Source organism: Ambystoma mexicanum, chromosome 5q, assembly GCF_040938575.1.
Source record: "Ambystoma mexicanum isolate Mex_15411 chromosome 5q, UKY_AmexF1_1, whole genome shotgun sequence".
NCBI classification, from domain to species: domain Eukaryota; kingdom Metazoa; phylum Chordata; class Amphibia; order Caudata; family Ambystomatidae; genus Ambystoma; species Ambystoma mexicanum.
This window is the reverse complement of record NC_090933.1, coordinates 819297696-819313623: the sequence shown is the minus strand read 5'-3', so window position 1 is coordinate 819313623 and position 15928 is coordinate 819297696. Positions and strand designations below refer to the sequence as shown.

Genomic DNA, 15928 nt, shown 5'->3' with positions numbered 1-15928 from the left:
TGCGGTGCAATAATATCCGCATTGTGGGGATACAGGAAACGGCTTGCAAAGGCCCGATGGAACCATTTGTAGAGAGCCTCCTCCAAACCCTATTCGATTCAACATCCTTCTTAACATACTTCTTGGTGGAAAGGGCACATCGCACCCTGGCGCTGGTTGCCAAACCTGGTGCCCCGCCGCGCACCATTATTGCAAGACTGCTCAACTACAGAGACAGGGACCTCATCCAAAGATTATCCAGAGAGAAAGGATCACTACATTACAAGTCCGGCACAATTCATATCTACCCGGACTTCTCGGCTGGGGTCCAGACACAACAGAGATCATATACGACCAGGTGAAAAGGGCGCTACGTGCAATGCACATGCCATATTCCTTAATGTTCCTGGCTAAACTCAGGATACAACATAGGGGACGTGCACACTTTTTGGAAAAGAAGCTATGACATACATGGAGTCTTTCATCCCGCTACCACCACAAGATCACAGAAACAACACAAGTCCCGTCTGAGAGGCTGAGAACGCACATGATCACGAGGCAGGGTGAACTACAAATCCTGACTGCAAAGAAGAAGTTAGCAGTGAAGAAATGGTAGGATAATCGGCACACAAACAATATAAGTTGGAAACTGATAGTGTGGGTATTGTGAGTAAGGAGGGCCAGTTGGTAACGTCCGTAGAGGGAATAAACAAGGAATTTAGGGATTACCATAAGGCATTGTATGCCAACGCGGACATGAGCACACAGGAAGAAACGGAGCAATATTCATCTGAGAACCTCGCTGTGGGCCTCTCAGCAGAAATGAGGGAAGAAATTGGAAGGCTGATTGAGCTTAGGGAAATAGAAGAATCTATAGATGCATTGGCCTCCGGTAAGTCTCCAGGCCCAGATGGATTAGGCATTGAAATATATAAAGAATACAAAGTCATCCTTGCCCCAAAGCTCCTAAGAGTATGGGAAGTCACTCGAAAACGTGAGTCTCCCACCATCGATGTCGGAAGCGGCATCACAGTGCTACCTAAACCTGGACGTCCACCCGGCGAGATGGCATCATACCGTCCACTGTCACTGATTAACACGGATGACAACATTTGTGCAAAAACACTTGCTAACAGGCCCCCACCGAATATGCAACAATTCATACATCCAGATCAATCGGGATTCATCCCCACACAATCAACAGGATTGAATTTTAGACAACTATTTGTAATCATGTCACAGATCAATCCAGAAGCCAGGGCAGTAGCGGCATCACTGGACACCAAAAAAGCCTTTGATTCAGTGTCATGGACTTTCCTATTTGAGGTAATCAAACAGTGTAAAATGGGAAATAACTTCATCAGATCTACTCGATTGTTGTACACAAATCCAACAGCTAGAGTCTGCACGAATGGGACATTAGCACAACCGTTCGTGCTGGCCTGCGGTACTAGACAGGACTGCCCTTTCTCGCCCTTACTAGTTACACTCGCAAAAGAACCGCTCGCCAGAAAAATTCGCAAACGCCAGTCTCACGGAGGAATTCACATACAAGGCACTCCATAGATAATATCGCTATATGCAGAAGATACATTGTGATACCTACGTAAGCCTGAGGAAAACCTCAAACCAGTTATGGCAGAAGTGGCCGAATTCACGATGCACTCAGGATATAAGATAAACAAAGCAAAGTCTGAAATATTCCTGCTGAAATGGTCCTGATTAGAATCAAATATCTCGGAGTACTGGTCTCTGGCAATCAACAGACGCTATACGAAGATAACTACAAAGCCTACCTTAATGTATTAACAACTAAACTGGCAGCGTAGTCTAAATTCCTGATGTCCCTATGTAGCAAACTTTCTCTATTGAAAATGATAGCTGTACCCAAATTGCTTTATTAATTCAGCACGATTCTGATATGGATAGGCCGTAGATTTTTCACCAGACTCAGATCCATGTTGACACAATTTGTCTGGGGGAATGGGGTGCATAGAATCAGCTGGGAGGGACTGTCAGAACCTTACGAAAGGAGGGGATTGGCCGCCCCAGACTTCGAGCTGTATTTTATGGTGGCACAGGCACACTATGCGGGGTATTGGTATTCACAAACTAAAGCCCCAGCACACCTAGCACTGGAACGATATGGGGCAGCCCCTACAGACCTGAAAGCTGTAATTCTTGAAGGGAAGTATGTAGACACATGCCCGTTCGCCCAACGGTGGAGGCGGATACAGAAGAGATGAAACATAGATACACCATACAACAGCAAAATAACGTTATGGAACTGCTCCGGGCTACCACCGACATATGACTCAGACATACAGAAAGCCTGGGATCCAGAGGGAATAATGAGAGTGGGGGACCTGTTTACAGGAGGGACTTTCGTAACTCAGGAGGAATTTAGGGAGAAACTGGGAAATAACCCTGGTAAGTTGCTGCAATATTTCTGCATTCGGGCAGCAGTACGTCACAAAGGGCCATCCTTCCCACAAGAGCCCGTGCCCTTAGAAATTATATTAAAGGCGAGTTGCCCAGAGGATTGGTTTCCAAGCTGTATGCGTAAATTCAGTTGGGCCAACAGCAACATAATAAAGCGAAACCTAAATGGGAAAGAGACCTAGAAATAACCACAGAATAAACCAAATGGCAAAACATATTACTTGCTGACCAAAGAGAGATCCCTCAATGCCCGTCTGAGGTTTATACAGTTTAAAATATTGAACCAAATTGCATTACACCCCATCTAAGGTAAATGTATGAAATGTGGGTACAAGGGGGCAGACACAATACATATGTACTGCAAATGTCCAGAGATTATAAAGTTTTGGGACAAGATATCCGAGGCATTGCACAAAATGACCGGAATATCCCTGCTACTCACACTGCTGAAGTATCTGCTGGAAGACATAGGCAAAGTGTCCATTAAAATACGAAGGCTGTTTAATATGGGCTGTAGTCTTGCAACAAAAATGTATAATATTGAAGTGGAAGTCAAGGAGAGCACCAACTGGCCAGGAGTGGTTAAGGGAAATTACATTTGTAAATAAACTTTAGGAGGGCTACATCTGGTCGATCAATGCGATGAGCAGACCAAAAGACATTTGGGGCCCATTCAAAGCTTAGCTAGACAAAGACAGGATAAAACCTGGAAATGTAATACATAATGTTGATTTGTAAAAGATGAACATTGGTGATGTTGAATTGGTGTTACTGTGTGGCCCGGTGGCCTGATATGACCTGCTAACCTGCAACCTAAATAAAAGAGTTTAAAAAATTGCAAATTATTTATACCAAAGTTCATAATGCTCTTAATCTGTCAATTTATTCTCTTCAGATTCAATATGAATTAAACAGCCAACACGTGTTTGGACTAATCCGTTTTTCTCAAGGTTGTTTATACAGTAATAGAATTGGTTCGCGTGATTTCCATACCATTGTTGTGAATGAAAAATATATTTCCGAAGACACAAATAATAGTTAAAGGTATATGGCATTAAATTGCATGCCAGTCCAATTGAAATTCCAAAGTACAAGCCAATAGCGGAAGTCGGGAAGGGTAGAATGGAAACAAAATAGACATATAAACATATTAGTTATTCATTATTATCCTCATTTTCATGCACGTATATAGGTTTACATTGTTAAAATGTAGTGGTATATTGCTGTCGTTAATATCTCAATGCATGCATGCTCCCCTTTCACCTTACTATAGATACCAGTTAGTCAGTTAGTCAGTTTATTGAACTACTTGTGTGTGCACAACCATCCTGCTCATTGCACTCAATAGATATTAACAAGAGCAATATTGCCAGACAATAATACACCAAAAGGCTTTTCTGACAATCTTGCAGTACATTGAGTAATTCACTCTCTTTGCGGACAGGATAAGGCATGAGAGGCTCTATGCCACTACATTTTAACAATGTAAACCTATATACGTGCATGACAACAAGGTAAATAACTAATATGTGTATGTCTATTTTGTTTCCATACTACCCTTCCCGACTTCCGCTATTGTTATGAACTTTGCAATTACAATTGGACACAATTCAACCCCGTTCTCCATTTTAGACGACCTTAAAGATATAGTATAAGATTGGATTCATAATGGTGGTGTGTAATTAATGTGAGCTCTTTGGGGTTAGGGGGTCCTTCTCACATCCTGCAGCTGCTCACTTCCCATGGGGATGTTCTTACCTTTGATCCACCAATGCTCTGGCAACGACATGGGCCTAAGCCCATGAAACCTTACTTCCAGCCGAAGACGCCTGTGCCCACTCTGGACAGAGAATGCATACATGTTCAGGTCATGTGAATGACAAGGAATCTCCATGAATGACATGGAGACACCTTGTAGCTAAAAAGATATTGTCTCTCGCAGCTGTATGTGTTGTGTATCAGGGCTATTTTTGGTTCACAATTGCGGGGATGTGTGCTGATGAGATGTTCATTTTGGGCGATTTAAAAAAGAAAAGAGTGTTTTATGTTTAAATGATGTTCTCAAGAACAGGTCTATCAATACTTTGGTAAGAGCTCCACAGACGTCAATCACAGTTGAACAGTTAAGCCTCATTTCCATTTTCCATTATCAGCAGGAGAATTTTAGGGTGTAACTAGTTGGAGTATCTATGTTATTCTTTAAAAATCAATTTACATTTTGCACTAGAGTAAGACAATTTAAAGTATATCACAGATTAAAATCGGCAAAACACCAGGCCAAAACAGAACATTTAAAAAAGATGAGTCTTTTATTCATTTTTCATTTTAAAAGATACCTAAACATCCTCTTGGTATTAACCCAAGACAATCATTAATCTCTTGACGTTGTCCAGAGAATTATTGTATTCCATCTTATATCTACAATAAGACCAGTGGCACCAATTGCTCATTCTTAATAGTAACATTCATTTCACTTAACAAATACTTTTGTGCAAGTAGTAAAGGTTTTACTTGGGATCTTGGCGACATGAACGTAGTATGGAGAGGGATTTCAGCTGAGTATTTAAAAATTATATTGACAATGTTTGCTTCCTTTGTCATTTTAAAAAGCCAGCAGCAATTTTCTAAGTACTCAAGATATGTGTTGGCCTTAGCCTTAAAAATCTTTCATTACAGCCATGCAATTAACCTTGGTAAAATGTTGCATATATGAAAACACAGAACAATTTGCAAGGTTTGTTTCTCTGTATAACAGCCAAGATAAAATGAATCCAGGCCCTCTTGAAATGATGTGACATGTCATATGTTTAAAGCCCTATAAAACTAGAGCCATATATATATATTTAAAATAAAGTATTTAGTTAGCTTTCAAAATTAAAGTCATTTCACTAGTCAGTCATTTAAAGGGAAATAAATAAAGTAGAAAAGGCTAGACAGTTTTGCATATCTATGTGGAAGAACAGAGACATCTAGGCTTAGAGTTCCATTATGATCACTGTACAGGACAAATGGCGTATATACATTTAAAGACTGTGCAATTTTACTTGGCTGGGCATTTCATGAATGGCCATTTTAATGCAAAAAAATTTCACTCTAGAGACTCGTCGTATCTATTCTTGACCAAATCCTTCAGTTTCTTCGATTGCAAAAAGTAGCTTCTCTTTAAGCTGTTCGTAACTTTTGTAGGGCGGTAGATCCAAACGATTGAAACTGTAGGAACAGAATTTTGACAACATATTAACTTCCACTTTTAGTTTGACATTTTTTTAATATCATTAATTAATTAATACAAGCATCAGGCAGGGTGCTTATTGTGTTATTTCCTACTATTAATCGTCATCTCATCAGTCTAGATCTTCCTACACACAGACAGCCTTTACATTTTGACAGTGAATGTGTGCCCTGTGGACATGTAACACATTTGGAACTTAAACCTAAAATTAATAACATGTCCCTCCCGCCGGAATATACATTACTGCAGCTTGCATGGGAACCTTTGTTAGAAACCCAAGCACTAGCATTTTATGATAAAGAACCTAATATCACAGGATGGAGACAATACTAGAACTCTGAATACTAGGATCTGGACTAATGAAGATGAACACAAAATGATTAATATAGCTGATCATTGCACTTTAGGACATTTGTTACACTTAAGCAGGGTCTGATTGTCAACAAACATTCTTAATTTAAGAAGAAACAGACACTACACGAGCACATATGCCGTAGGATCCTCCTTGCTTTATAGATATCAATGTGTTTCGGATGAACCTGACCCCAGAACAGCAGAACTGAAAACACTGGAATCTGACTCCCCCATGGCCAGTTTGTAATCATTTACCATTGTACAACATGTCACCCAGTAAGCGGAATTCTAGTGATCCTGTGGTGATATGCCTTTCAAATCAGCCCAAGAGGTTGCTGTATCTGAAGTCAACAAACCTTACATAAACAAAGACAGCTTGGATGATGCTACTCTACATTCTGAAGATGGTCACTAATGGCATTTGTCCCCAGCAAACCAAACTGAAGCCATGAACCCATCAGACTCAAATAAATATAAAGAGCACCATATGCATTAAATATCTGAAGCAGAACTTCACCGAAAGTGGTTGAATTTGGATAAAAGAAGGCAACACAATCTCTCCCAACTGAAACATTTGCACTAAATGTGTCCTGCGGTCAAACAGTTCAATGAGTTAGCAAAATAAATAAACACAAAGGAATAGTTTTCTGATGCTAATGTTCTCCCTCACACAGATTCCTCATCTTTGGAAAAATCCTGAGATGGCACAAAAAGATCATATCAGAAATGCTGAATGCACGTTTCGAGCAAATTCAGCATAGTAGATAAGATCTAAGCCCATAATATTGAAAAAGGGTGCAGGGGTTCATCCAAAATCCTAGGTACAGCCTAAACCTTCGAAATCTCTAACTAGTCACCTGACTGCACCTGTGAGACTTCATGACCAGCTACACCAGGATATTCCATTAACTGTTTTTCGGACAAGGAATTACAGATGCAGATGTCTTAGTGAAATGGGTGTTGATGCATTCAGGCTCTTCCTTTATCGTCAGCTTGTACCCAGTATTAATATGAAGGACGTTGCAGAAAGATAGGATTTGTGAGGTAATGGTCTTTTACAGGATAAGAAAAACCAACAAACAGCTGGTTGTCAATTCCATATTCTTCAGAACAATAAAAATAGAGTCCCTTCCTAGTGACAAGATGATAAAATGCACCCCTTCCTCCTAGAAGAATGCAGAGTAGGAAAGAACGCAGAATGGTAGATCTTTCGAAAAAGATGTATCTTGAAGATCACTTTCAGATCAATAGAGGGGATCACACTCAAAAGTCACCTTCTCCTTCGAAAACACCACAAAAGAGGAGTCCATGTAGAGCAACGGTATTCAAATTGTGGGGCGCACCCCTCTCGTGGGGCGCAGCCTTATGCCAAGGGGAGCGCGCATCCACAGCATGAAGAAAAAAAAACAGGACACAAAAGGATCGGGCTGTTGCTTCATCAAGCAGCAGCCCGATCCACAACCCCTATCACACATGCTTAGTGCGGCAGGGGCCGGACCTTGGTGCGGCCTCAGGCTCCATTAAGAGCCGATTTAGAAAGACTAAAGAAAAAAGCACACACCTTTTGCCGTGATGACCAGTCATCGTGGCAAAAGAAGATGTGTACTTTTTCTTTTGTCTTCATGGAAAGGCTCCTAATGGATCCTCAGGCCACACAAAGGTCCGGCCCCTGTTGCACTAAGGATAGGGGCCGGGCCTTTGTGCGGCCTCAGGCTCCATTAGGAGCCTATTTATATAGACAAAAGAAAAAGCACACACCTCCCTTTGCCGCGATGACTGGTCATCACGGCAAAACAAGGTGTGTGCTTTTTCTCCAAAGGCCTTTCTGCTGACGACCTGCTCAACGTCAGGGCAGTTTCTAGCCAAATTGGTGCACAAGGGGAAACATCGGAATGTGAACCTCCCACCCCCCAAATGGCACACATCACTCTTAAACTACACCTCTGTCGTGTGTCAAAACCCCTCCTCAATATAAATAAATAATTGCTATATAAATGAAGCTAGTTTCATCATATTGTAATTCAAGTAGTTTATAGAAGAATTACAATGTGAAAACTCAGCTGCTGCTGCCCAAGTAAATGTTTTTTCCGTCACCTGTTCTTAGCGAAGGCCATGCCTGAATGCAGTTTCAAACTGTCCGTACTGGCACACTGCAGTGTGACCAGCCTACCGCGGTCTGAGGGCCCACTGGCCTGGCCCTGTGTTGCGGATGTTCTGGAGTCGGCATGGATGGTGAAGACCTCTGCCAGAACACCTGCTTCTGGCTGTGCCTTCTGTGGATGGGGGATGCCCAGGCATTCCGCCAGGCCAGCGATCCTGTCATGAAACGCTCTTGCCGAGAAAGGCATGTCATTCTCCTCAAAGGCGGGGGCACGGCTGTGCCGACTAGCATGGCCGGTGGTGCAGTAGGCTGATGGAGTGGGGTGCTTCCACTGGGTTCGAGCGGCTGTACTGGCACGTGAGCTGGCTGCTTTGGGAGCATGGGAGGTATCATGTCCTGGATGATGCCCTTCAAGAAGTTACCCATCTCCGGGGACCACATGAGAGTTAAGAACTCATCAAAGAAGCACTCCTCACAGGTTGGCAGAGCGTGCTCCCGTACCGGTTCCTGCGTAGGCAGAGCCATGTAGCTTTGTTGTCTGATCCCTCGGTGCCTGTTGTGTGTACATGAGGCCTCCGTGTAGCGCATCTGCCCCGTTATGATCAGGTAAGCGGTGTACCATGTGACCCGTCATGTAGACGCCGGAGACCAGTCTGTTCTGAGAGCTGGTTCCACCTGTGGGGCTCTCTGGCTTGGCGCGCTTCTGGCCTGGCCGCCATCTTGTCTGCATGCACCAACATTTTGTCTGCCCCTGTTACTCATGCTTTTGTGGCTGTCACGGGCCTGGGTTCGACCTGTTTGCTTGTTCGTGTAGGCTCGACCCCCTCCCTGCACCTCAGGCGTGTGCCTGGTAGGCAGTTGACCCTCAGCCATATTGCCGGTAGTGCAGTCTATGCTGCATATAGGCGCCCCCTCAGGTGTAGACCTTGTGGTAGAGCAAAGCCCCTTGGGACGTGGCCCGGTAGTCGAGCCGCTTGGCTCTGTGTCGCCGGGACCGGGAGGATGCTTGGACCCCTCAGCTGTTAGGCCAGTAGCTACTTGTGCCTTGGTACCTTTCCCTGCAGACGACAGGACCTACTTGGTGCCTCCCGTCGGCGGGCCTCCCTGGGAATGAGTCACCCTTGTGGGGTGCTTTGGAGAATAAAATACTCACCTTCTTTGTCTTCCGTCTGACATGCTCATTAATGTGGTCAGGTGGAGACCTGGCAAACAGCTCTCGCTACCGCGCCAACCAATTTTTTAGGGACTGGGGAGTAAGTGCATTGCACGCTGAGCAGCCATCCCATCCATGGTCTTCTCCAAGGCACCGGAGGCAGAGGGCGTGTGGGTCCGAACCATGGCAAGACGGGCACCGACCGAAGCCTGCCGCAGCCGACATGCGCCGGGGACGGGCAGGGCACCCATGGACGGTGTGTCTAACAAAATATAAGTTAAAACTGTGTTAGTATTAAAAAGAAATTCGGGAGAAACGTATGGAATTACAAGCCAAGAGCCTCAACCACGAGTGCTGGAGAAGTTGGTTTGCTTCTGTGTACGCAGAAAAGAGGACTGAGGTGTGGCACCAGAGGCGGGGAGCACATACTCCCAGGGCCACACCCCTACACACGTCTAACTTTAAAGGGAAAGACAATTTCTTTCTGGAGAAAAGGTTCTGTTCCAGTCCCTTGTGATGGTCGCCCAAACAGGAGGAGGGAAAAGAGTATTACATTAATCAGGCTCATACTCATTTGGAAATGCATTGGGTTACACTGAAAATGGTCACAGGTACGACGCAAGACATAATACATAGGAAATTGCTTATTATGGAACAAAAATATATTTTTTTCGCACTGGTTCTCATTCAATGGCTTAACGAGTGCGAGGCATGGCCAAAGTAAACTTGATATATGGACATTATTTACCTTCTTAGATGATTCTCAGCCAGACATTAGATTTACACAATGGGGTTTAAATTACTGTGAGGAAACATTACCTTTGATTTACTTTGTATTTTTCCAAACTTTAATATAATGTGGTTGAGACTTTGTGTTGTATACGAACATGGGATAACTATGGTGAGTTCATCATTTTCCCTATTCTCCGGTATTGAAAGGTACATAATTAATAATTGATCTCAAATTTTATTACACAGTGGCTTGCATGGATATAGAAGAAATATGGTTTGTTCCTTAAACACTGGTTTCTTCTTAAGGGAGCGTCTACCTATGTAGTAATACATTTACCATTATTGAATACGAAACGTGATGGCGTCAGGACGTCTACGTGACGCTGGACGTCACATGTAGTGGCCATTTTGAATGCTGCTAGCCAGTACGTTAATCCAACGAATCCCACAGGCAATATGCAGGAGATTAAATACATGCATTTGTGGCGAGTTCTTGATAAATTATTTGTATGGAAATACAAAATAAGGTTTAGGCATTAGACCACTTTAAGAGTGAATTACTTACCTTCTTCATTCGCATTGACAGACCCTATATGACGCAACATATTCACGATAGGAGGTGACATTTTAAAAATTGTTTCTGTTCAACAATCAAAGATTTTATTATAACACACCAAGAGGAGTAGGTTAAGCAACCTTGCTATATTGAAATGTGTGCTACCAGTATGAGAATACTAGAACTTTGGGGAACATTTTTCTAATGTAATCTTATGGGCAGTATGTGTGATTGCTTACAGATGTAGCAGTTGCTATTGCATGAAAACACACACAGATTGCGCTAATATAAATGTGAAGCGGAAAGGAGTCATTCCATGGAAAGTTTTCCAGGTACTCCCTTTATCTTAGACGTGTTGGGAATACAATGTAATTTTTCATTAGAGTTAAATACACAATTAAAATGATGATCTCTCTTTACTGTGTTTTTAAGGTCTCATTCAAGATGATAAATAACATAATTGTTATCCAGCATGATTGCCGTCATTGTTTGAACCACACCTGGCAAAAAATTCTTTGGGACAATATCACTTTGAAATTGTATCAGGAAATTGTAATACCCCCGAGGAATGACTTGCACATGGAGTTATTGAGGCACAGAAACATGTTGGGTGTTTTTATATAAGAAAAGGAGTGAATAATCACCTGTGATCATCTTTCCAAAATAATGTTACTGTTGGACTAATTCCTGAACTGTTTGTCTTGTATGTTAAATCAGGCCTCCCAATAGGTGTGTAGCAGGCCTTTTTACGCATGAAAATCTTGTAAATATGACAGCTTTATTACTTTCCTGTGTACATTTACACACACGTTTATAACAGAGAGCAGTGCAAAGGTCAGGTTACTTGACAGAAACCAAAAGGCTTCTTTTGATTTTTATCTAAATGGATGTTATTGCAAGCCATGGATAAAAACCTCTGAAACAAAGTATTTCTCTGAAGCCTTTCAAAAAAAGAAACTGCACACTGTAATAAAAGGAATGGTTTAATTCCATTCAGCTTCTGCCTTGTTGATGCTCATGGAGCAAACAGAAGCACTGTGCATATTTATTTTCCTAGCATTTTAGGATTGTAAAATTAATGAGATGGAAAACTAAGTTGCAATTGAGAATTAATATTGTGCAACACATTATGCTTTCTCCCCAGTGAAAGCAAACCAGTATTGCACAATTGTATTTTTCAGAGTTTCTGTGCTGTGTGCATAATCATGCTAAGGCACATCATGTTAACACTTGTAATGTGCACTCCAATTATAAAGTGTGTAAAATGATGACTATCCACAATCTAGTTTACATCCATTCACCCTTGCAGTCAATGGGGTAAATCAGTATAAATGGTCAGTGGCAGCAGAGTCTTTGCTCAAAGGTGATTCTCATTACACCAAATCTTCAAGACTACAATTTGTAAACTCAGCAAAAACTGTCCCTGTGATAATCCATATAGGTATGTAACTTTATGTAGTGCTTTATACATGGGTTGTCCAACATCTAGGCACTGTGATTATTATACCTCAGTCGATAATCAGTTAACCGACCTCTGAAGGATGTTGGCCAATAAGATAGCTCAGCTGGTTGAGCACTCGTTGCTGTGGTAAGCGCGTGATCTGTAGGTTGCAGGTTCGAATCCCGGCAAGGCCAACTCAGCCTTTCAAGGTCGATAAAGGAGTACCGACTTCGGTTTGGTGATAATGGTGATAAATATGTTCTATGTACAGCGCTTTGCCAAAAGCGCTATATAAATGACAATTTAACCATGAGATTACATATAGAATTTAGCATGGAGTCCTTGCCTCTCTGCACTGTTGTACCATAGTATTGGCATACCATTAGGTAGTAATAGCTCCAGGAAATGATGACTTTTATTAAACATCAAAAAACAATTCTGTTATCGAACCTCAAAGCAAACAATACAATTCATGTTTGCTTTACTATGTAATTGGCAGTTTTTGTGTTTTTAACATTTAAATATATACAGGAGATCAAACGGCCAGACCTTAGAGAAACAATGAACGGTGCATTCTGTCACAAAGCAGAAAGCTGCCGCATAGTAGTGATTTCCATACAGTTTTTGCACACATCGGCTGGATGTCACATACATTTTACTCTCTTGCAAAGGAGAAACGTAATTTTTACCCTCTTAAAATCACATTTACTCTCAAAGTTTAAAAATAGGAAGTAAAATACTCCCACCTTAAAATCGTATCTGGAGCACCGGTTAAATCATGCATGGAGTGTGAACATGCTATTTTTAACAGTCCTTGTTGAAACGAATATAAACTTTGTTTTGATACTTTTCTATAATATTCAAGAATCATTATGATTTTTAATTGTGAACAATGAAGAGAGTTCTACTTAAGTAAAGTTGTATGTCACTGTGCTTTCATTTGGTACATAAATATATTCATAATATCCAGGCAGTACTATTAAGTAAAAGCATAGACCGAGAGCTGATGTGGCTGCCATCCCTCCTTTGGGTTGTGCACGCAACCCTGCACGGACCGCTTTCTGAGCCAGTTTGTAGTCTTCAGAAATGCACAGAACGATCCATCTTCAAATAGTTTGCTTAGTTACTGCCGTACTGATTTTGGGACCTGCTTAGGTGACAAACAATTGGTCTGCATTCATTATTAACCTTATTCTGGAAGAAGAAATTACTTACCGCTCAGTAATGTTCTTTCTGATGTATGTTCCTCCCATGGATTCCTCCTCTTTGTATCCATCTCCAAGCGCAGCTGCTCTTCTGTAACTGTTCTGCCACCAGAGGGACCAGCATGAATTAGGGCCAATACATATAGAGGCACCGACCCTCATTACCTCAGCTCCACCCTTTTTCCCCAGTACCCGACAATGAGGGACTGCAGAACCCAGGTGTACTAGCTATTCGCCAAGAGGGGCAGGTATGAGGAATCCTTGGGACTAACATCCATCAGAAAGAACATTACCGAGAGGTAAGTAATACAGACTCGCAAAGCAGTACATGGATCTGGAGGAGGGAGGATAACAAGGACATCACCTAAACCAAAAATCTCTGAATGACAGCTGTGTCATAATGAGCATCCTAACCAGACATAGAATCCAAGTGCAATAAAGACCACGTAGCTGCTTGGTAAATACCCAGAACATTGACTCCATGCTGCAATCTCGAGGTGGCAGCCAACCCTCTGGTGGAGTGAGCTCTGAGACACTCAGGGACCTCAGTGGTGGCTAGATAACAGCATTCCGAGATGCACAGAATGATCCACCTTAAGAGGGTCTGTTTGGTCACAGCTCTGCCAGCACATGAACCAGCGTAACTCAAGAAAAGCTGGTCATCGTTCCTGGCCTCTCTCGTTCGAGAGACCTATAAGTGGAGGGCCTGCACCGGGACCGGCCAATGGAAATTCAATTCTGCCTTGGAAGGATGGGGCAGATGAAAAAATACAGACGATAGATCTGTTGAGAAAGATAGAAATCTGAGACCACCTTCGGGAGGAAGGATGGCTTAGTTCTCAACGTCACCTTCTCCTTGGAGAAAAGCAAGTAATAGCAGATCATTCATCCGTCTAGCAGAAGTGATGGCGATCGGGAAAATAGCCTGTTCAAACAATGAACAGGAATGAAGGTGCTCAAACGGCAGCGCCTATTAGAAATGTTAACTCTAAATTTAAATCCCACACCAGAACAACAAACTGGCGTGGGGGGGAAATGGCAAATATTCCACAGTAATTGCACGACCATGCAAATGGTGAAAAATGAGCCCTGCTCCAGGGTCCTCTTGAAGACCGATGTGATGGCAAAATACCCCTTCACAACGGCAATCTGCAGACACGTCCAGGCCAAAAACGGAAGGAACTTCAAAAGAGAAGATGTGGAGCAAGAAAAAGGGCCCAGATTCCTATCCTGGCACCCAATCAAAAATGTACTCCACATGCAGTCATAGCATGATTTGGTAGCAGGCCTTCTAGTAGAAAAGAGCACATCCAGAACATCCTCCAACAAATCCCATTCCTTATACCTGAAAGTTCAGGCTGTGGAAGTGGATGCTCGGGTGCATGACCTGCCCATCTAAGCGGGAGTTGAAGTCCATTCTCTGCGGCAGGTGCCAGCGAGTGCAGATGGCCATGTCCAGCAACTCCGGGTACCACATTCTCCAGGCCCATTCTGAGCCATCAAGATCAATGTGAACCCGAACAGGCGTAGCATCCTGAGAACCAGTAGAATGACAGGGATCGGCGAGAACGCATAGAGCAGAAGTCCCACTCAACTGTCAAGGCATCCCACAAAGCTCCTTGACATGGGAATTGATTGAGGTATTTATATAGCACAAGCATAAACAGTACTTAATCGTATCTTGGCGAAGATGTTAAAAAAGGGGGGAATAATGCTAATCTCAAACTATCTTTCCAGACTGCTACCTTTGTTCTGATCCCCCAGGGAAGTCTGGGTCCGTACACAGCAAATCTTCAATCTCCCCTAGATACAAAAGAGGACCAGGGGACTATCAAAAGCAGTTTATCCCCTGAACGCGAGTCTTGAGTCATTTGATATAGACTCACTTTCTCCGCCAGGTATGGTGGTGCCAGATTATTCAAGATTCACAGAATCTTGAAGTCAATCCTGTCCCCCACTGTCAGCCAGTGTAAGGAGTGTTGCAGTGCTCAACTGCGTGAAGATTTGCTCACTCCAAAAACCAGCCTGACTGCAGCGTTCTGTGCCCTCTATTGTTAGGCAGAAACCTGTGCAGTTCCCTTAGGGACCACTGCAAAAGGCTTAGGACTACATGTGTTGGCAGTAAACCCAATTGGTAGCAGTCTGTACCAGCCAGATTTACCTGGTAGCCTTGGCTGAGCAGCCAGACTTCTCTCAAGAAGAGTTAGACAGTATATAGAGTATACAAAATAGGTACAAAGATACAGTAGCACAAGCAAACACTGACCAGAGCTTTGGTATAAAAGTAAATAATTATTTATTTAAAAACACACTTGTAAAATACACTAACACTAATATGGCAAGCACGTTCAAACACAGTCACTATCAATATAAAAACATCCCTGATTACTTATTGAACAAGTCTTAGTTAAAACACCACTTATTTGCAGACAGAGGTGAGCACTTAACCTAAGATGGCACTCCAATAAGTTAGTTAAAAAAGGGAGGGAAAAGGCAGAATTAGGAAAGCACACAATAACACTTTTAAAAGAACCACAGCAAGTCAGGAAAGGCAGAGTCTACTGTAGAGCAAGAAAGTTCATAGGCCAGGCCCACTCTTGGAGAGAGCAAGGCGGAATGTGTCCAAGATCACACAGTTGAATTATACTTTAAAAGTCTTTGCAGATAGTTCAAAAATAGTTGGATCAGTTCAGAGAAAGTTAGTTAACAGGTCCCAGGTCACCCCAGGATAGA

General features: G+C 42.6%; 1 protein-coding gene across 2 annotated transcripts in view; it reads right to left on the bottom strand.

Annotated features, from left to right (window-relative positions):
- Positions 1–5459: 5459 nt before the first annotated feature.
- The window catches only part of WWP1 (WW domain containing E3 ubiquitin protein ligase 1), a 2181222-nt gene continuing 2170753 nt past the window's right edge, over positions 5460–15928 (bottom strand). For both annotated transcript variants that reach the window (XM_069621301.1, XM_069621302.1), the window contains exon 24: positions 5460–5631. In XM_069621301.1, the coding sequence (XP_069477402.1) occupies positions 5532–5631 (100 nt within the window). In that variant the 3' untranslated portion in view covers positions 5460–5531. The remainder of the gene's footprint in view (positions 5632–15928) is intronic.